This window comes from Mirounga leonina, unplaced genomic scaffold (genome assembly GCF_011800145.1).
Source record: "Mirounga leonina isolate KUSES-001 unplaced genomic scaffold, KU_Mleo_1.0 Mir_101595, whole genome shotgun sequence".
NCBI classification, from domain to species: domain Eukaryota; kingdom Metazoa; phylum Chordata; class Mammalia; order Carnivora; family Phocidae; genus Mirounga; species Mirounga leonina.
Genome location: NW_023270158.1, coordinates 4,508,655 through 4,531,207, shown reverse-complemented (window position 1 = coordinate 4,531,207; position 22,553 = coordinate 4,508,655). Strand labels below are relative to the sequence as shown.

At 40.7% G+C, this 22,553-nt stretch overlaps 1 protein-coding gene across 1 annotated transcript in view; it reads right to left on the bottom strand.

Annotated features, from left to right (window-relative positions):
- Positions 1–5,268: 5,268 nt before the first annotated feature.
- Positions 5,269–22,553, bottom strand: part of CDKL5 (cyclin dependent kinase like 5) — a 204,906-nt gene continuing 187,621 nt past the window's right edge. The window contains exons 15-18 of the mRNA XM_035000328.1: positions 21,307–21,430; positions 13,904–14,003; positions 8,692–8,811; positions 5,269–5,698 (exon numbers count right to left, since the gene is read on the bottom strand). Of these exons, the coding sequence (XP_034856219.1) occupies positions 5,312–5,698; positions 8,692–8,811; positions 13,904–14,003; positions 21,307–21,430 (731 nt within the window). The 3' untranslated portion in view covers positions 5,269–5,311. The remainder of the gene's footprint in view (positions 5,699–8,691; positions 8,812–13,903; positions 14,004–21,306; positions 21,431–22,553) is intronic.

The window sequence follows — 22,553 nt, the reverse complement described above, 5'->3', positions numbered from 1 at the left end:
GGGCCTTAGAAGTGAAACCAGTTTCACTGCTGCAGTTCTCTGGCCCTAGAAATCCAACGTGCAGACTACTACAAATTTTTTCTGGCAAAACAAAAGACACACCTCCCTCAAATTTGGGAGTAAACAGTTATTGAATGAAGATACAATGTAGGTCATGATCATCTTTAATATCCTATAGGAAATACACAGAAAGGTGGGCCAGTGCCTGGAGTGGAGAAAGGTGGAGTCAGGACCAGGCCTAATGTTGATGAATTAACAAAGCACTAAGGGAAATGAATATTCACAGAGTAACTGACTTGGCACAAGTCTATGATCTTTTATAGTACATTCAATTAAAAAAGAATAGAATAGAATAGGGCAGCAGGCCCAGAGTTTCCTCGCCACCTTACTTCTACCACATTGTGTGTATACAGACAGACGAGGGACTCGTCCTGTCCTGGCTTCATTTTCTTGCATTTACTCATGGTTTCGAAGACGGAATTTTTTACCCAGCTGATGAATCAGACCTCAAGATATTCTATATTTCAGCTGGTTAAGATACAAAATGAAGAAATCAGAACCACTTACAAGGTTTTGTTTTTGTAAGATGGTTCTTTAAGTCTCTGAGAGAAACTTGTGAGATTCTGGCCCTGGAGATTAGCAGCAGGATGCTTTCCTGCAGCCCCTTTTAAAGAAACCATTTTTTAAAAAGCGTAAATCCATTTTCTCTGCCTACACACTTTAATAGTGATGAACTGAAGGAGGCAAGGAAATATTTCAATATGTTCTGACTTGGTTCAGTGTATCATACCATATCCCCAACTCACAAAAGTATGAGTCTGCGGATCTCAGTGCTCACATGGAGCTCAATATCCCACTATAATGTAGGAGGTAACGAACTTCTAGATATAAAAGCAGTGCTCTCCAGAAAAAATGTGACCAGGAGAGAATATGCAGATTTCTGAGTCCCAGCTGAACTCTGGGAGTAAGTCGCAATGAGCGATTGCCCTTGCTGCAAGTTGGGTCACCACCAGGACCTAGGTGAACAGAAATGGACACACAGCCTTCTACACACTTGAAAAGTAATCCTCTGGCCTTTAAAAAAAAGTTGTACACTTATTGAGTCATTCTCAATACATAGCTAGAAGAAAATAAATGGCTTTTTTCCTTATTTACTCTAAAAACTAGTTTAAGAAGTGAGGATACTATGACGTTAACTAAGATAAGGGGTGCTGGGAAGGGAAAATGGGATAGCATTTCCTAGTGAAGTCCACTAATTTTCAGATTAGGAACATGCTAAACTGGCTAACTCTACAACCACAACATACTTTATAATACAGGACGTGACTAGAAACTAACCAGCACAGCTCTGAGCTTAGAATTAAAGTACAACTGCATATGGCAAATCTTAAAGCAGGTTTTAAAACAGATTTAACCAAAGCGTACAGCACAAACACTCCTATAACAGCCACATCACAACCACCAGGAGAGAGTTTTTTTGCTTCTAATCGGTCTGTCATATGCCAATATTTGTAAAGAGCTATTAAATGCCTTGAATAAAAGACAATGACATTTTCCTTTGGGAGACACAGCTAGAAGCCATGGATGCCTTTGAGCAGTTGGTAAAAATCATGCCAATCTGCCAGGCTGCTGCTCGCTTCTAAATATAAGCCTCATGGCTCTATGCAAGATTTTCTCAAGATGCTGACCTAGAATTTAAGTACTCAAACACCTATAAAGCCACTCTGGTCTCCTCCCAAAGGACGCACCTTGTAGCAGGCCCAGACAATGAAACAGGATTCCAGGGATTCAAAAAAAGTGGTAGAAGATTCTTGCAGAAAATGAGATACTGCAGAATTCATACCCGCAGTTTCTCCAGTAGCCTGGAGAGAACAAGGACAGAGCCAAGCTCTGCAGAGCAGTGGGCTTGGAATCCAGTAGAGCAGGGTTTCTCAACCTCACCACGAGTGACATTTGAGGCTGGATCATTCTTTGTTTGTGGGGGGATCCTCTGTCGGCAGGATGTTCAGCAGCATCCCTGGCCTCTACCCACTAGATGCCAGGAGCTCCCCCACCACTCCTGCTTATAACAACCAACTATGTCTCCTGATGTTGCCAAATGTCCCAGGGAGGCAGAATTGGCCCTGACTGAGAACCACTGCTACAGAGACAGCTCACTTGAGCTCCTTAGCATGGAATACTTTTGATCTTGGGCTCTGAAGAGGCTAACCCTCAGACTGAGACCAAGCAAGGTTCAGTAAAAGTTCATTCAGAACTTCTGAGAAGAAGAACGAGGATGGTGGTAAAGCAAAAGTAGAAAAACAGAGAAGCAGAGTTTCTTTTCAAAAGTAGATCAGCAATACTTCCATAAAACAAAGTAATTCATAAGCCTTCATTCAGTGGTATTTTATCCGTTAGGAAGTTAGGGCAGAGAGCAGAATATGAACATCCTAAATTTCTCTTCTTAAAGAAAATGCAGACTTTTGTGACTTTAAATCAAATCCTTCTTATGATGGATGGCAATTTTTGTGAGGTCAATGATTCATCTACCAGAGGAAAACAACAGCTAAAAGCTAAGAGAGGGCCCATTAGATTTGAGAGAAAACTTGACCATTCCCCTCGGCGAGCAGGAAGAGAATTATACATGCTAGAAATGCGGATTGTAGTTCACTTATTATAGCTTACTGAGGTCAATGAAAAGTCAGAATGGACAAAAGCAGAGACGAGGATAAAAGAGCTACCTCAAAAACACTAGTTGAAAATACTGTAGATATTTTCTGGCTCAAATCTGGGAATGTACGAAAAGTACGTATTGACTCTTCATCAGTTAGGTTTACTTTTGCTCTAGGTAGAAGGCAATTATTCTAGCCCTTCTTTGAAGAACCATCATGAATATAAATGTTCTGCAAACATCTGAGATCCCAGTGTTAGCAAGGATGAAAACATGGGAAACCAGCCCCTAGGTGACAACGAGCCTCAAATGCCACAGCATGGCAATGTGACTGCGCAGTTCCTAAGCGCACAGCACAGTGAGAAGTCTTTCCGGAGGAAAAAAATGTAGTTTCTGGTTTGCAAGGAGGGGGGATACAAGGTACAGATCTAGTATGAAAAAGAAGAGTTACACACCCTTTTAGAGTTCATTAGTATCCAGGCAAAAACTGCTAAGGGTTCACGTCACTTATATAACTGAGCAGCTTGCCTGGGAAAAGCCAGAATTCAGAGCTACTTGAACAGTACCGAACTGGTGAAAGAAACAAGATATAAAAAGAACCAAAGAGCATGCAAACTATTGGTTTGAATCAAACTGTTTTAATGATAGTACCCAGTTGAGTTTCATTTTAGTGCCTATTACACTTATTAAAATCAAATAAAAAGCACCTTAAAATGACCTCTATATATAATCAATACACATTATAGTAGTTATATAAAATGTAATATGCACACAATTTAAGCTTCAAAGAAACTAAGACCTTTTCTTTATAATCTTTATAATCATCAGAGCTATGATTCTCAAAATCTTGGGGGGAGGGGGAGCAGTAATTCAGCACATTTCAATTATCGCTGACTTGATTCAGGGGCCGATGCTCTCAGAATCCTGGGACAAGTAATAAATATTGAGAAGTTACCCCTTTGAGGGGTGGGGGTGGGTCTTTAAAAATATTATTGCTAAGAGACTACTTCCAAAAATCTAATTCTCTTGATAGATGGTATTGAGGTGATTTCTGTCAAGAATGGCCCAGAGACACCGGGCTATAACCCTTGTTGGCCATAGGCCTTGATGATGCTTGAGAATAACTTGGGAGTCGAAGGAGATCAAATGAGGGAGAGAAGTCCCGTTCTGATAGTGTGTGTGTACTGATGTACGTGATAACCTTGTTATAAATGGACAGTCCCAGGAAGAAAAAATGAGTATAGCAATTTTCTCTACATCTGGAATTGCTTCAGGAGCCTTTTAAATATACTGGAAAGAGCAATCACAACAACAAGAACAACAAAAACATTTAGAAATAGAAATGCCACACATGGATCTCACACCCCACCAGCCAAGAGTCTCCGGTACAGTGCACAGGATTCAGGAGCATAGAGCTGGTTTGCAAGATCTACAGACAGGTGCCTCTTGCAACCTTGCAACCTAGGAATGTTCACTGGCAAATCTTTGGTCTACACTCTACACCAATGCTAAGGAGAAAAGCATATTCTCTCAACAAAGACCCACGAGTAACCCTGGATCTATTCTCCCCTCAGGTGCAAGGAACGTCCCTGGATGCGAACAGGAGCCAACTGTGAGGACAGAGACAGGACAGAGACCTGCTAGAATTCTCACTGGCCTAACCACCTTTCTTGCCTATGGGTTCGGGAGGAGATGCTGCATCTCATCTGCTACCAAGGATCATGTCTAGAGGCTACTGCTGGGGCCTAAAAGTTGAGCACGGTTCCCACTGTTAGTCACACATAGCCACAATTCAACTCCCTTGATTAGAAGTATAATACTCACTTCATATCACAAATGTATAAAAATATGGCAGATAGTGTCATAATGATACTTTCTTTAAATGATTATATTTATAAAACAGACAGATATTTACCATATATATATATATATTTATATATAGAATAAAATACTCCTGATGCAATATATAAATGTTACTGTTTAGTTTTTATAGAAACTACTGTAGCTGTCCCACTGCTTCACAATGTTCCAAACAGCTCAAAATAACTTTACATTTAACATAAAAGGTATGATTAGAACAGTACAATATTAATTATAAATAAAGGTTACAAATCCTATCAAATAGGGAAGTTTAGAAAACAATTTAAGACTTACAGTTAGTTCATCTGCTAATCCTTCAAAGGGATACTCTTGGATTACAATAAACCCCACCTTTAGTTTAGGCCCCCAAAAACCAAAAACCAAAAACCAAAAACCAAAACTGTGGTAAGGGCATCGGTCAGCATGAATTTTTCCATCCCTTGCAGTACCAGAACACATCCTGGCTTTCCCAAGTTCAACAGGGATTGCACTAAAGCTGGAATGTACAGGGGAGAAACTGGCAAGAATGTCTTCTTCCTCAGTGGCACACTCTCTCCATTCTCACACAAGATCCATGGGGACTGGCGGTCCCTAAGGAACTCCTGCGGCTCTGAGATCCCTGACTAGCACTTGTGCCCGTGAGGAGCCAGAGGGCTCCACACGTACAATATTGCACTCACCTTCATAAAGCTGAAAATACTTGGCTGACCACCCCAGCCCAGCCCATTCCCCACCCACCCACACCCTCCCATCCCCTTCCCACTGGCTTACCTAGCCCCCCACCCTCCACCCCAGCACACATTACAAGGCTGTCTCTTTTAAATCATTCAGATTTGGCATTCGAGACCGATTTGTTCTGTTATAGGGGTGCCCATTTGGCCCGCTCTTGGCACCCAGCTGTTCAGAGTAAGAAGGCCCCTCTGTGGCACTCCGGGTCACAGAGGACACATGCCAACCAGAGTCCATCTGACCTGGCAGCTGGAGGGCTGGTCTGCCCTTTGGTGTGGGCTCCTGCCGGATGTTAGTGCTCCCGCCAGAGGCCTGGCTCAGAGGGTGGATCCGGATTTCTGAGAAGGAATTTTTGGCTTGTTGAGTCGTTAAGGGCTGGAAGCGGGGGTCTGAGGAAGCCGGGTGATTTGAGGCTGAAGAGAGATGTAACAGCTTGCGCAGTGATTTTAACGGCTGGCTCTGAAAGAAAAGATGAGAGCGCGCATAGGACTTAATTTAGAGTAGACTCCAAAGCTGGGAGAGACGGAGCACAGATCTGAGATGACTGCATGTAGCCTGCAGGGCAGGCACGGGGGAGGAGGGGCTAAGTCTAGCCTTATCTGTCCTTTTGTTCTTTTTCAGACAAGATTGAAGTTATTTAGCTTTAACGAAAAAGCCTAGAAATCTAGATAAGAAATCTAGAGCTGCTGTGGTGGCTGATCAAAGGCTTAGGTACCTGCTATCTGACGGCATCCCACCTTTACAGGGGGGAGATCTCATGCCTCAGCCAGCAGGAAGCAGCAAAAGGAATATGCCTCTCCCTTTCTGAGAAGACTTCCCAACAGCTCCACATAAACCTGCCACTTATTTTTCACCAGCCAGGACTCGGCCATTCAACCCTAATCTAGCGGCAAGAGAAAACTGAAGAAATGCAATGTTTCATTTAGGTAGCAATACACTCAGCGAAAAATTGCATATCCCCCTTCTATTCTGATCGCCCCAATTTTCCCTCTTCCTTGATATTATAAAATCTAAATGTTCCCTGTCTGCACTTTTACTTTTTTGGGGGTGGGGGGAAGGTCTGAGCACTGAAAAGTGAACAAAGCAGAGGGAAACAAGCAAAAGCCCTGCAGACTCTAAAACACAATTCACTCACAAGGGGCTTTGGATTCCTACCATGGGCTCACAGCTGCCCTGCTTGTCTGCTGTGTGGCTGGGGCCCAGACCCCACAGGTGCTTTACCAAGGCAGAAGCGAGGGTCCTGGCAGCCACCTAGCCTACACTAGGCAACTCTTCCCAGGCGACTGCTGAACCACGGGCTCACCCACTGGTGAAAGGTGGTTCACTCCCCTCTCCTCCTCTGTGTGATGTGTGATGAGGCTTACCATCAGAAGAGGCATGTGAAAGCACCCTGAAATTCAAGGCCCTCAACGGGGACCCTGAACTCAGGATGTAGCCCTAGCCTTGGGCCACCTCTGGCTACCAATCTTCAAGAGCCATCCGTTTAAGGGCTTGGCAAAGTTTTAATAAAATGTTGATGATCTCGGGCGCCTGGGTGGCTCAGTCGGTTAAGCGACTGCCTTCGGCTCAGGTCATGATCCTGGAGTCCCGGGATCGAGTCCCGCATCGGGCTCCCTGCTCGGCGGGGAGCCTGCTTCTCCCTCTGACCCTCCCCCCTCTCATGTGCTCTCTCTCATTCTCTCTCTCTCAAATAAATAAATAAAATCTTTAAAACAAAACAAAACAAAACAAAAATGTTGATGATCTCAAGGACTACTACAAGATTTGAAGGATCAGAGCACTGAATCAAAGGGAAATTGCTTGAGAATGGACTTAGGTAGAAATTGCTCTTGAGGAAGCATCTTCCATGACTATTCCAAAGTCTGTCCATGAAAGCTTTGTGGTCCCCAGGGGAGGTGGCACAGCACAGTGTACATCCTAAGTGCTCAAAGTTATGTTTTTTGTTATTGAAACTGGAATGATAACACAATGAGACTCCTGGTGATTTTTATAGCCCTGACCACATGCAACTGTTGAGCAATTACAGTAATTTGGGTCCAGCTGGAGATAAAAAGTAACCTGAAAAGGGCTTCTTAGCAAAAGAAATGGCTACACAAAGAAGGTTCTAAAGCCCCATACTCTTTTTTTTTTTTAATTTTTTATTGTTATGTTAATCCCCATACATTACATCATTAGTTTTTGATGTAGTGTTCCATGATTCATTGTTTGCGTATAACACCCAGTGCTCCATTCAGTACGTGCCCTCTTTAATACCCATCACCAGGCTAACCCATCCTCCCACCCCCCTCCCCTCTAGAACCCTCTGTTTTTCCCTGTACTCTTTTATATAAAACTGGGAAGAGAACACCAGGCCCTCACTCAGAGCCTTGTGCTCTTAGTTCAGATACATATCCAATAACTTGGATATCTGGTTCTCTATACCCTTTCTATCACCTTCCCTCCCCTTAGCCTACACTATATTAGAAGCAGAAAATATAAATGGTTGGGCAAATACAAGTGAAATTTGGGAATTCCTGTCAGTGGCTCTAAGTAACAGTTAAAGAAAGTAAACAACAAAGCTATAAAAATAGACCCTCTTCCTCCAAATCACAGAAATCTGTGGTCATCTATAGGTATAAGCAATCCTAGAGCTTCAAAAGCTCATGAGGGTTATCAGAAATTACAGTACAGAGGAATATTAGATTTTTAAAAATGTTAATATCATCAAAAAACAAGTTAGATTAAGTCACTGTGCTCATTATGGGATACTGAAAAGATGCAATATTACAACATTCCAATCAAAATAGTTGTCCAAAGGAGATAAACCTCAGTTACCTGAAAAAATTTACTGATTCATTTTCTGTTTATTCCCCATTATGGCAGATGAATGCAATTATACAATACTGTATACTATGCAGTTCCTAATGCAACTGCTTGATTTTCTATCAAAATACTATCAATTTCAGAAGCTTATTCTTTCAAGAAAGGTTATCATATCTGTCTTCCAAGGCCCAATTCACATGCTACCATATTTAACAAAACCTTCATCTTCCCACTACCTCCTCCTCTCACCCTCCCCTACATTTTATGGCATGTCTCACTTTTTACCATGAATTATGGTTATTTATAAGATTTTCTCTCTCTCCTAGGATGTGTAGTATTTATGGGCTGGGACCACGTCTTACTTATTCCCCTTACACCCCTCTGACACCCACCCCCCTACCCTACTCCACCCGGGGCTAGGTGAAGGCTAATGGAAGCTCACTTCTTTTCCCATTAGGACATGGGGCACTGAAACAAGATTCATCTGGACTCCCAAGATGCATCTGCTATTCACAGTGAGGGTATAATCTGAGGAGACTCTCAGTCTTGTTGTAACACTGAGAGGTTAAATTCCTCAACCTTGCCCTCCTCTCAAGCGAGATAGTCACTGCAGAGTCTAAGAATCTAGGAGTGTTACAGGCACCACTCACTTGGGTCTGTAGATCAGAGATCTTCTCAGGACGCCACTCCTTTGGTCTGCTGCTCGGGGTGCTAGCAGAGTGAATGGCTTTCTGTAATGTCAGCAGATCGGGGCCGTCAGAATTGGGCACCTAGAGCAGAATATGGGCAAGGATTCAATAAGAACCCTAATAAGCCTTACTAAGATATGCAACCACACCCAAGAGGAGAACAAAAACAAATCAAAGGAAACCAAACCTCTACCCCACCCCCCCAATAAAAAACGAAACCAAAACTCTCCCAATGTTCACAATGCAAGTGATGCCAGTTAAATTCTGCTGCCCTCTTAATAATTTTCCCTGCATTAGGAAAAATTGGCAGATGTCATGCAGCTTTGTTAAAACCTCAACCCTTAAAGCATTCCCATGCTGTTAGTTTTAGTCGCTGTAAGAGAGAGCAGTTAAATTGGGCTGTACCAGAAATTGCTGTCGTATCCTCATTCCATATTGCAGTTAGGTTATGAACCAGTTCAATAAAACAAAAATTTGCTCCTGCTGGGAAAATGATCCAAACACTGTATTTGGTGGTGCCCAAAGAAATCTAGCAGGCTTTCAAGGATACTGAAGTGGGAAAAGTATGGTTTGAATCATATTCCCAAGACACTGCCCAGGAAATCTGGGTCTAGCATTACGCACTATAAAAATCCTGGAAATTTGTGCCACAAACTCCAGATGAATGCAGTTGGTCCATTCACCGATTTTGGTGAACACAGAATAATGCCAAATGCCAAGCAAAAGCCCTGGCTTTACACTAAGTGACCAGCAAAAGCTAGAGCCAGGCAAGGAAAAAGCAAATCACCAACTAAGAAAAGTGGAGCCTGCTGGCTCACTCAATTTGGTCAATTCAACTTGGTTTCAAAGAACAAACTGCCAACCAAGTGTTAACAGACGTCGTGAGCCAAACGAAAAGACACTGTTAATTGTAAACGTTAATCAAATTCTTTAAAGGAAATAAGGGATTTTATGAATGCCATCTGCCCACAAGTGGCTAACCAGACAACCCAAACTAGCCTTTCACTAGTTTGTTTAGTAGCCTTTTATGCTTCAACTTCCTTAACTGATTCACAAAATCCAGAATGGCAAAGAATTGATATTTCAGTAACTTTATGGAACTGGCTCAGGTACTTAACTAGCACAAAGAGAATATGACCCCATGAAAATACAAGACATGCTGTGGTCATCAGTAAAACAAGTTTACTGGAGCAGTGTGCAGGGCTACCGTACGTAAAAATGGGTACCATGGGTGGAGTGACTACAGGAAGCTTTTTCAAAGAAGAACTATGCTTTAAATGATTCTTTGAATTAAAAAGAGGAAAGAGGGATTTCTTGATGCTTGGATTCTCCCCGTTGGTGGAATCTGTCTGCAATATAAGATACAAATAAACTAATTGCAAAAAAAAAAAAAAAAAAAAAAGGAAAGAAAGAAAGAAAAAGAAAGAAAGGAAGGAAGAAAGAAAAGAAAAGGAAAGAAAGAAAGAAAGAAAGAAGAGAAAGAAAAAAGGGTATTCTTACTGAAACTCCTAGCCCTTGGGAGCCCTGATATTGTTCAATATTAACAGTCACTTAAGGAATCTCTGTGCTGTGTGTGCACCTAGAGGAGTTCTGTGTCATTTCTCACCTGGACATGAAGATGCCAACAAAGTAAATTCAAAACCTGCAAAAACTTCAATGTATAAAAAGAACATGTGGTCATGATCCTTACCTATAATAGGAATGCCTAGAAACCTACACACATCTAGTCACACTGAGCTTACAAAACATTTAAGGATTTATTTATTATCAGGAGTAAGATTATTATAAAGAATTGTGTTTAAAGAGCTACTGATGAACTTCAATCTTTTCCTAATTGCTAGTGAGGACTTCAGGAACTAAATAATTGACCATGTGATCTGCCTATGGCGGAGAGGGGGAGAAGAAGATATAGCAAACCCTTTTGAACATGGTCAACTCTTGAACCAGAAAACATCACTTGGTCTACCACCATGGAAGAAGCCTGGTTCTGTGCTATTAAAGAAATACTCACTCCATGGAAAATATGTGGCACCATTCAGAATACAGGTTTTCAAAGTGAAAAAACAGAAAGTTCAATCTTTAAATTGACGCATGATTACCAATTGAGATACTAACTAACTAGGGTACAATTACCAAGTTGGCAAAGTCACCATATGCTCTGAGGGCTTATGTAATTCTGGATATGGAACTGAAGCCAGATTTCCCAAGGCGGCTTCCAGATTTGCTTGAGTCAAAGCAGGCACCTTTGCAATACAGAATTATTTTTTGGCACCACTTTTCCCTGTTTTGGATGGCTCAATTGTTAGAGAACTAGAATATATATGAAGGTATTCAGATCACCTTGTATGAAGCCATTCAATTAAGATGGCCCATTGAAGGTTCCTGTTCCCATCGCTTCTCGGCCTTTTGGCTAAGATCAAGTGAAGGTTCCTGTTCCCAGGATGGGATCCCAGGGAAGAGTTTAACTTACCTCACTAAGGAGGCCACAGGAGAGTTCCCAGGAATCAGTGGCCAGAGGCTCTCTACCAGAGGTGGGCCTGTGGCAGGGATTGAGCCTGGGCCTGCTATTTAGGAGAACCCACCTCTAGGTATCCCGACTGATTGTGCGACTTTGGGCAGGTCACAACTTGCCTGAGCAGTCCTCCATCGGTGAAATAAAGGTGTTAAACTAGATTTGGGAGTCAGTGAGGTTTAAAAATGTCCTGTTTCTCTACATGCACTGGGTGCCACATTTCTTGCTTTCTTTCCTTCCTTCCTTTTTCTTTTTGAGTTTTATTCAAAGACCACAAAGCTTTAAATCTTTCAAAGCTGGTTTACCTAGTTTCCTTTTGCTGAGTTCTAGAAAGTGAAAAAAAGGTAACTTTAATTCTGTTTCAATGCTCACTTGAAGGAGGCAGAGTTGATGTCATGCTAGGCTTAGGAGACCGAGGTCTGGCAGAATTCAGAGGGCTCTTTGGAAATCTTACTCTAAAACCCAAAGGCCTTAAAAAAATTTTTCTTCTGGGGTGGCTGGGTGGCTCAGTTGGTTAGGTGTCTGACTCTTGATTTTGGCTCAGGTCATGATCTCAGGGTTGTTGAGATCGAGCTCTGCTTTGGGCTCTACACTGGTTGTGGAGCCTGCTTGGGGTTCTCTCTCTCTCCCTGTGCACCCCCTCTCTCTCCAAAAAATTCTTTTTCTTTTAATTAAAAAATGCAGAGGCTCAACTTTTGATTTGGAAGGCTTAAAGCATTGTGGCCTATATAGAGATATTTTGCAGTTACTTTACATATCGAAAATGAAATGTATAAAAACCTTTAAAAAGTTTGAGTGGAGAGAATGTTAGAGAATAATTATTTTCCTATTTGCCCTAACCTATACTATTTAAAAATCTAAAATTTGAATGAGATCCTGAATAACAGAGTTAGTCAACGTGTATACACTCAACTCAGGCCATGGTGAGCCAGGGGCTTTAGGTTTAATGTTAGTCTAATGCAGACAGACATCGAAAGCCAAATCTATACACAAAACACCTTCAATTCCTTGGTTCCTGCTACTTTCTTCCACTTAATTACCCCACAGTGGCTACAGACCTGAGGTTAAGAACAAAAACAAAAACCTCAAAATAAAAATAACAGGGGTTAGGAGAGGGAGTCTAAGTTCAATGTTCATGATGGATAAATATGTTCTACAGACAATGATAAAAGTTTTATTGTATTAGCATTTTAAATATTTTAAGCTTCTCCACTTTAATCAGGTCTATTTTGTTTATCCAGTCTAAATAACAAATGTAGCAATATTTGATTGAGTGGCATTTTGATTTGACATTTTGCTTTACATGAATTTTAGGTAGAGATATAGACAGTTTTTTTAAAAAAACATGAATGTTTCAGGAAATATTATGCAGCCATTAAAATGAAGATGATACGATCTGTGCAGTAACATATATTATGTGTATGTGTGATTGACAGATATACTATTAAAGGTCAGAATACAAAACTATACAAGGATTACTATTATTTAAAACAAACTAAAAAACCACCTTCTTTCTACAAACATATGCCTAGACTAAAAAGCTAGGAGGAAATATACCAAAACCCTAATGCTAGTTGTAACAGGGTGATAAGATCAGTGTGACAGGTGATAAGATTAGAAATGATCTTTTTTCTTCAATTTTTCTATAATGAAACACATCAATTTAACAAATATGCAAGTGAAAGAACGATCTAGAAACGTAATCTAGGAAAGTCTTTATTAATATTTCTAGAACATCTGTGATCCTTACTTTGGGTATTACATTCTTTGCTACTATCATCTATCTCATCTTTACTTACCACTGAGTCATAATCCTAGAATCTTTTTTCCTTTTTAAATAAATGAGAGTCAGTCATGTATGAAGAAGAAACAGAAACAAAAGCATTTAAGATAGCTGACTCAACACTGTCTGGCCTTGAAAGTACCATAAAGCAAAGAGGGAAGCAGGCCTCACGTGGGTGAAGAAGCTCCTGCTGGCCTAGAGGCCTGGCTTTCCCATGTTTCCTCACGTCACTAACCAGCAGAATCCTTGCTTGGGTGGTTCAGTGATAGGATGTGCACGGTTCCATGGAGCCAAACCTTGGTTGAGGCAGAGGGCTCCCAGGAGATAAGACTCGTTCCAATTCACAGTTCAGTCCCAAGATAAACATGTCTTCCTACTAAAGCAAGCCCTGAAATGTCAAATACTATTCTCCTCTCTGTGATTATGCAGCCCAGAAATGCACTTGTCAACATGGCAACTGGAAAACCAGCCAGGGAAGAATAATGAATGATGGTTAGTTATAAATTTCAAGATTTAAGCACACACCAAAACCATTTCCTAAGTTTTCACACATCTTTAACCCCCAAAGAAAAATAAATCCTGCAGCTTCGTAGTTTTTACATGAATATAAATCCACATGGATGTTTATTGAGAGAGGTTAGTGTTCTCTCTCATCCAAATTAAATTTCTTCTATTCCTGGAGATTCTGTGGAATCTAGAAAAGGCTCTGTGAGAAGAGGATAGTTGTATAGAATTTAGAAAGACACATATACAATGTATGCATGTCAAATCTCAGTAAGAAAATAATTCACTTTCATTGCCATGTACAAAATGTCAAGTACCCACAGACTAATGCAGACTCATATGCCACTGTATATAGAAAGTAGCCATCTACTTACTGTTTGAGATTTCTTCTTTTTCTTTTTCATTGACCTGAAAAAACCTTGTTTCTCCTTTTCCTTGAGTTGTTCGGAATGACTAATGTTTTCAGGACTTTTCCTAAATGGGAAGACATTTTTTATCATATTGATCTTTCAATCTTTCTCCTGCCATTCTATGACAAATACAATGAAAACTTAAAAAAAAAAAAAAAGGATGGGGTGGGATGGGGTGACTATGCAGCGCAGTTGGTTGAGCATCGGACTCTTGGTTTTGGTTCAGATTCAAACAGCCATGAAAAATAAAGCACATAGTTAAAGAGCCTCTAAGAAGCACAGGAGGAACTGAATCTCATCAACCATGGTTAATGATTAGCCTTTGGCACAGGCACACTTGAACTGGCAATTTGAGCAGTATTGCAAATGATCTGGTAACTGTGCTGCAGGACCATTTTCATGCTGTTGAAAACCTCAGAACTGGAGAATCTGAAAAGCACACAGTTTAAAGGATGGATGCCTTTTTCATAACCCTCCAAGGGAAATAGCTGAAACATTTTCAGTATCTTCGTTTTTCTATTTACCTTTCTAAAACCAGCTCAAGAAGTTCATTATTAGTGGTTTGCCAAGATACTGAACATAAAAAACAAAACAAAACAAAACAATGGTGCTACAGAAGTGTTGTAAATAAAAGTAAAAATTGCCTCAAACTGGAAAATTCCTTTATAAAAACCTAACATCTATTTATTGAAACTAAATTGAAAAATAGATCAGGTAAGAAAAAACGTGGACAAGATGAATGCTTTAATACAAAGTACTTGTGGAAAAAAACTTATAACTGAAAATACTGACAACATTAAGCTTCATACCACACTGACTCCACCAGGTTTTTTGTGTTTGTTTGTTTGTTCGTTCGTTCATTCATTCATTCATTCATTCATTCATTTATTTATTTATTGAGAGAGAGAGAGAGAGAGAGAGAAACAGCATGAGAGGGGAGAGGGTCAGAGGGAGAAGCAGGCTCCCCGCTGAGCCGGGAGCCCGATGCGGGACTCGATCCCAGGATTCCGGGATCATGACCTGAGCCGAAGGCAGTCGCTTAACCAACTGAGCCACCCAGGCGCCCCCCAACCAGGTATTTTAACACATATAGGAGGTATTAACAGACAGCAAACAGAACACCTTGGCCCTAATAAGTTGCAGACTTGTATGTTAACAAAGGCCCTGTATTACTTAATTTAATTTACAGTCTTTAAAAAGCAACTCAACTGGTGGTATTCTTCAAAAAGACACATTCCATGGGTTCTATTTTAAATTTTAATATATGACTGTGCAAAACCATTTTCTCAAATAATTGAATTCCTTCTATTAGCTATTCCCTAAAATCAAGAGTAAAACATTAAAGGTAAGAGTTCATTCGTATTGGTGATTTTAGAACACGTAATGGTGATGAAGTTACTACAGTATCTTTCTAAGAAATATGAGCAAAGTGGCATTCTTTTTTTTTTAAAGATTTTATTTATTTGACAGAGAGAGACACAGTGAGAAAAGGAACACAAGCAGGGGGAGTGGGAGAAGGAGAAGCAGGCCTCCTGTGGAGCAGGGAGCCCGATGACCTGAGCCGAAGGCAGACACACTTAACGACTGAGCCACCCAGGCACCCCGCAAAGTGGCATTCTTGATTAAATCTGTGTGGAGACAGTAAACATCTATATAAACTGTTAGAGAGCCACATGATAGAAAACACCACAAAGCTATCAAAAATAAATCATTATCTTCAAAGAATTTTCAGTAATCTAAAGGAATATTTAAAATATAATACTAAGTGAAAAACCACAAGATTCAAAACTTGCTACATAATATGAGCCTAACTGTATTTTTAAAAAAAAAAGGATGGGGTGGGATGGGGTGACTATGCAGCGCAGTTGGTTGAGCATCGGACTCTTGGTTTTGGTTCAGATCATGATCTCAGGTCATGGGATCGAGCCCTGCGTCAGGCTCCATGCTCAGCACGGAGTCTGCTTGGGATTCTCTCTCCTTCTGCCTCTGCCCCTCCTGCTTGTGCTCTCTCTCCCTCAAATAAATAAGTAAATCTTTAAAATAAAAAGGCATATATGTGTACACACACACACATATCTTTTTAAAGGCAGAAATAAAATAAAATCTTAACAGCTATCATCTCTGGGTAGTAAGATTATTGGTGATTTATTATTTCTTCTTTTTAGTTTCAACATTAAACATGTGCTACAGATATAATAAAAAGGTTGTAGAAACCACAGAAAACTTATTTGAAAACCCAAACACTCAAGATCTAAGACAACAAGGGAAGAGACTGAAAAAGACAGATTAAAAAACAGGAAAACATGACTCTGTGAAGGAGCAATGATCATTTCTTCTTAAGTGTCTAGCCTAAAAGTTAATGGGAATACCAAGGAAGTAAAAACTCAGGACTGTAGGCCCAAGCGTTCCTGAAACTCATTAGGACCTGCAATTTTAAACATCATTGAGAGTTCCAAGCTCTGAAGTGAAAGTTTTATAATACAACACAACCAATAAAAATAACTAGCACTGGAACTCAGAATGATACATTTACAATTCTGAAAGCTAGAAAACTTCAGATATGATGGAATAGGTAAGAATGGAATAGTGAAAAGTTCGGTTCTAAGGAACATAGTAAAACAATGTAGTTTCCTGGAATCACAAAAGCACAACTCTCAGAATTGAAAGGAACCTCACATAGCATCTAGACCAACCAGCAATACTATTTTTAATGTCTTATAACTTACAGAAGTTAAAGAACTATTTGCTTATGATATAGCTTATGTCTTTCCATAATGGGGTCTGCACCTAACCTAGAAGCACAGCAAAGTATTCAGATTAACAGGTAGAATTTTTTTTTTTCTAAACCAATCAGAACGTAAGTCTAACAAAATCTCCAAGGTCTGCCGAGGGTCAGTAGTAAAAGTGCTTTCTGCCAATCCAGGAAATCTTTAAGGGGAACACGTTCATCATGACTGCAAGCTCAGGATGGGAATGGACATTACTGTAAGACTACTAATGCTGGCGTGAGAGCAAGAGAAGTCTTGAGACACTAATCCTAGGAGGAACAGATCTGGGATGGGAAGAAGTCTCTATCCAGTAAGATGAAAGTGAGGGGGACCGGTGAGAACGGTAATGAATGAGAAACAGCAGGAGGACAAAAAGCCCAGGGTTTGCAGTCCCTTGTGAGCACAAAATGCAGGGACGATAAATCAGAGACCCTCTGCAGGGTCTTTTCAGAGACACTGGGTAAACCAGAGCCCAGGGAAAGGAGGAATGATGAGAAAAACATCTTCAGACTGAGACTGAACAGAGGTAGTGGGGCCAAGATTCGGGTAGGGAAAGATCCCAGAGACCAAAACAAAAAGGGAAATAAATTACCCTTGAACTAGAAAGATGAAAGCTATGAGTGAAGCGTGAGTGTGCATGTATCACAAAAGACACAAAAAGGAAGTCAGAAAAAGAGTGCAAGTGGGAGAGAAAGAGAGAGGGAGATAGAGAAAGGACAGAGGGAGAAGCTACATGGAAACACACACATACAGAGAGTTAGAGAAACAGAGGGAGAAAGCCTGGAAGATAGACTCAGAGAGAGGCAGAGATGGAGAAAAGCCGGCTGGAACACAGGCACCTGAAAAGCTGTGTGTTGTACAAAAGAATAAAGACAGAGATACAATCAGTACTACACCATAATTTATCTCATTTGTGAATTCTGGACCCTATGATTCTACCTAGTATAGGCAACAGACGGGTCCAAGAGGAGCAGCACGAGAGAAGGGCAAATGGGTGATCACATCCATCTCAGGTACAGGACCTTTGAGAAGGACCACCCAGCTAGCAGTGGGGGTTGGGGTGGGGGACCTCCCCCTACTCTGACATCCTCTAATGTAATAGCTGTTTTATAAAGGGTCAAGAGGAAAGAGAGAATTCAAGAATTCAAGACTTCCCTAAAAAAGGAAGGAATTAAAGTTGACTGAATGGACGTTAACCAACATTTATGGAATACTGTGTATGTGGTGGGCCTGGTGTTAGAGGTGTTGGGGCTAGAGAGAAAAATAAAACAAGGAGTGTGACCTCAAGCTGCTCACAGACTCAAGGTGGGATACCCACAGGTTCGACAGAGGGTCAGATCCTAGTGCTTCAGTACAGTAGTGTGACACTTTCCCTGCTACCCCCCTCTCCTGGCCATGGGACTAAACCAGTCAGCTGATGTCTGAGAAGAAAGCAATCAGTGAACAATTTTGTGAGTTATGGTGGCAAGCAATAATGGATGCCAATATATTCATAACTTAACCAGAAGAAAAAGCCTGGGGCTGTGCAAGCAGTGACAGCAATCCTTCACTTACCTTAATTACTAGGATTCCTGCAAACATATTTTATATACTTTGCCTTTTTAAGGAAAGTAAGAACAGCCTGTTTTAGAAATCTATATGCTTCATGGATATCTATTCTACATATGAAATCATGAGGGCCAGAAATTATATTCCTACTGGGAGCCTGAGAAAAGGCAAAAATACCCCTCTCCTCTCCCTGGCTATTATTTGGGATCTTTCTCCCTCTTCACACTGTATTGTTACCCGGGATTACTTCTTGCCTGACAACCTCACTGCCAACTGCTAAAACTGTGTGTAAGAGTCAACAGGCTTAGGGGTGGTTCAGTCGGTTGAGCATCCGAATCTTGATTTTGGCTCAGGTCACGATCTCAGGGTCATGAGATGGAGCACCATGTTGGGCTCCGCGCTCAGCGCAGAGTCTGCTAGAGATTCTCTCTCCATCTCCTCCCCACCCGTCTCCCTGCTTGTGCACATGCATTCTCTCTCTCTCGAATAATTAAATAAAATCTAAAAAAAAAAAAAAAAAGAGTAAACAGGCTTATAGGGAGGGTGGAGGTGTTTTCCCATTAGTAAAAATGAATCTGACTGCATTAACTGTTTTTTGTTCCAAGATATTCTGGCTTATCTCCCAGTTCTTAACTGGATTCTGGATAGCTGAGATGGCTAGAATAACCACTCTGGATATTATACTACAATATCTGTATCTATTAAATATGATTTAGTAAGTCGATCTTTCCATTCCAAGAAATATGTACACTGTACAAATATTCTCATCCCAAAAGAATGGGAAGCACCACTATCAAGGAGAAATAGACTGCCCTTAGGCAAGTGATAATTTAGGAAGAGCGACTCACTATGTTACCATAGCAAGACTTGTTCATGTTTTTGTACATTATCAAGCAGCATTTCTCTCGAATATACACAATACGGTGAACCAATGAGATCTCTTGTTCAAGAAAAAAAAAATCAAGATAAGTCAAGCTCAATGAATGACTTAGACTAAGTTAGATGTGATGCCCAAAGGAGAAGTATCATAGCAGCATTAACATGAGGGCCAGTGGGAACAAAAGGCTACTGCAATTCCAACTGGTAATTCTGAAACCCTCTCAAGCTTCATCACAGCAATATCAGAGTAGGGATGACTCAACAACAGCTTGTCTAAAGTCTAAAGTTCAAACATCCCAATTATGTCTCTAATTCTTAAAAAACAACAACAACAACAACAAACAAACAACTGTTTTCAGTTTCTACATATACCTGGTCTAAACAAGCTCTACTCAAACTGACTATCAAAAAGACAAAAACAGTATGTTGTTAATACTACCTATCCCACATCTGGATTTAGTTTTGATCTGACCTACCTAATTTTGATGGAACTATGTTAATCTGTAATTGATTCTCTTTTAAACCATCACCACTCCATTATGCAATGTCCAATAGGAAAAACAATTTCTTCTATACTTCCTTAGTCTCACAATTGAGACACTATTCACATGGCTTATCAAAGCCTCACCCGAAAACTGTCAAAGCCGGTAACTACACGTTGTACCTGTGCTCCCAGGTTAATGTATAGGAGAGCTGGTCTACAGTCACATGGAAAAAGAATGCAGCGAAGTTTCTCAGCAAAGGAAGTGGAGGGGAGACACGTGACAAGTCCTACTGAAGTTAGAAGACATCATCCGTGGTAAAAATTGCTGCAGCTAACAGTAACAAGTCACAGTGTGCCAGGCACTGCTCTGGGTGCTTTTGATGTTTTCCCTCATTTAATGATCACATTAATCCTGTGAGGGAGGTAGTATTCTTAGGCCTGTTTTTACAGATGAGGAAACTGAGGGGCAGAGGTTAAAGTCACACAGACAGAAGGTGACATTAATCAAGATGTCCTATTTCCAGAGTCCAACCTCTTAGTTACTAATGTTAAAACTCTCATTTAATAAATAAGGCAATGGATATAAACTGTGCTTATGAAAATATTTATAGCTTTAAAAACATTGTCTTTACTACTGTTTTAAAAATAATGAAGTTATTTTTACCACAGGGCACAGAAGCACTGAAACCTTGATACAACCCTGCCAAAAGGGGGAAAGCTGCACAACCACACAGGGTCAGGAGTACTTACTGACTGACCTAAGACCTTTCTGTGACTTCCAGCAACAAACACCAGAGTTGGAATCTGACAGAACGGCCCTATTCTAAATTCGCAATGTTACGGTGATGTACCATTTTATTCCAAGTAGAGAACTTAGTAGTTTCACGAAGTACACATAACCATCCCTCACATCTAGATTCTGGGCAGTCTCTTTGGGCAGCTGAGAGTATCAAGTCTATGTTATTATTTTTTTTAAAAAGGTCCTCACTCCCTAGGCAGATCTTCTGATGAGACTTAATACTCGATATAACTCTCCTTAAATTTTTAATACATATGACGCAAAGAAGATAAAAGGATAAGCAAAGCTGGCACATCATTTTAGCCTCTGACTACCAGTATGTTTTTTTGTGGTAGCATAAAGGGTGTCCCTCCATTTCTTTCCTTTCACCCTGAATGCAAGTCAGGTGGCACAGAGGTGAAAAACGTAAGCTTTGGAGTCAGACCCTATGAAGGGCTAGATCCTGGCTCCCCTCTCCCTGCTATGGGCTGCCCAGTGCCAGGCAAGTGCTCTCCCTTTTGGAGGCTGCGGCTTCCTCATCTGTGGAATGGCAGCTGCCCCCACCCCAAAGGCTGACCATGAGAACCAAGTGAGCCAGTGCACACAAAGTGCTAAACAAAGTGTCTGCTCTGTGATACAATAACAAAAGAGACAGTGAAAGACTGCATTCCTATCAGAAGTATGTGAGATATGAGGCATTTAGTGACCCAGCAGATTTTTTCTTCTTCTACATGATATTTAATATAAATGCTGAACTTGAAATAAACCATTACAAATAATGACAAATCAGTTTCCTTATCAACAATCTCTCTTGAGAAAGCAAGCAAGCTAAAAAGTGTATCCAGAATTCTTTGAAATCTCGAATCTACAATTAGAAAAAAGGAGAGTAAAAACAAATCAAAATACTCACCATGGATCGAATGCTGGTTGTCTTTTTGAGTGGTTGGTTCCAGAACTGCTCTCTGATGGTAGGGAAGAAACTCTGGTTGATACATTATTTTCATGGAAAGAATTGTCTGGACGAGGAGATGGCACTGAATAAAGAAAAAGTCAGTCACTGATGTACTTTTTTGGCTGAAGCAGTTCTTACCTGATTCTACTCCATTTTCTCTCACACAAATAAAACAAACAAGTAAATCAAAACCCTCCTCTGCCTTTTATATAACTTTTGTGTTTTCTGAGAGTGGAGGCATTCCAGGGAACATTCTCCCGCCCCCCACTGATCATAACATTAATTTGCAAGGGTCAGTTAACATCAGGCAATATATATTCAAAACACAAATTGACCTGTCAGCTGATTAAATGAAGAACATTGTGGAACATTTAAAAGTATGAACAGGATAGCCCCCCTTCACTGTTTTGGCATTCTTTGAAACTGAGGCTTTCTGACATCATAGATTCAACTATGCAAAATCTATTCTCAGTCTGAAGTGACTCTTAACAATATGTGTGCTAGAATATACTAACTGTGCTTTAAGCCTTACACTTGGGAGGCAGAGTCAATTTTCTATTTTTTAAACTACATTCCAAAGAAATTCAGTTATTTGCAAAAAATACTATTTTTCTTTAAGTTCTCAGTCCAGGAAAGAACAGAAAGACAAACCACAACATATGTGGGTAAGTACCTTCTTGCCCTTTGTTGGGGTGGGGTGGGGGCTGTTACTATCTTTTTTTTTTTTTTTTTAAAGATTTTATTTATTTGACAGAGAGAGAGACCATAAGCAGGGGAATGGGAGGTGGAGGGAAAGGGAGAAGCAAGCTCCCCGCTAAGCAATGAGCCCAATGTGGGACTCGATCCCAGGACCCTGAGATCATGACCTGAGTCGAAGGCAGGGGCTTAACCGATTGCGCCACCCAGGCGCCCCTGTTACTTTATAAGCTCGATCATAAATCAAAATATATGGCAAATTTCATCACAAAAGGAATATACAGGCTGAATGTCAAGATAAATGACACCATTTCACTTGCCTCTTTTTTTTTTTTTTTAAGATTTTATTTATTTATTTGACAGAGAGATAGACAGAAGAGCACAAGCAGAGGGAATGGCAGACGGAGAGGGAGAAGCAGGCTCTGCACTGAGCAGGGAGCCCGATGCAGGACTCGATCCCAGGACCCTGAGATCATGACCTGAGCCGAAGGCAGACGCTTAACCATCTG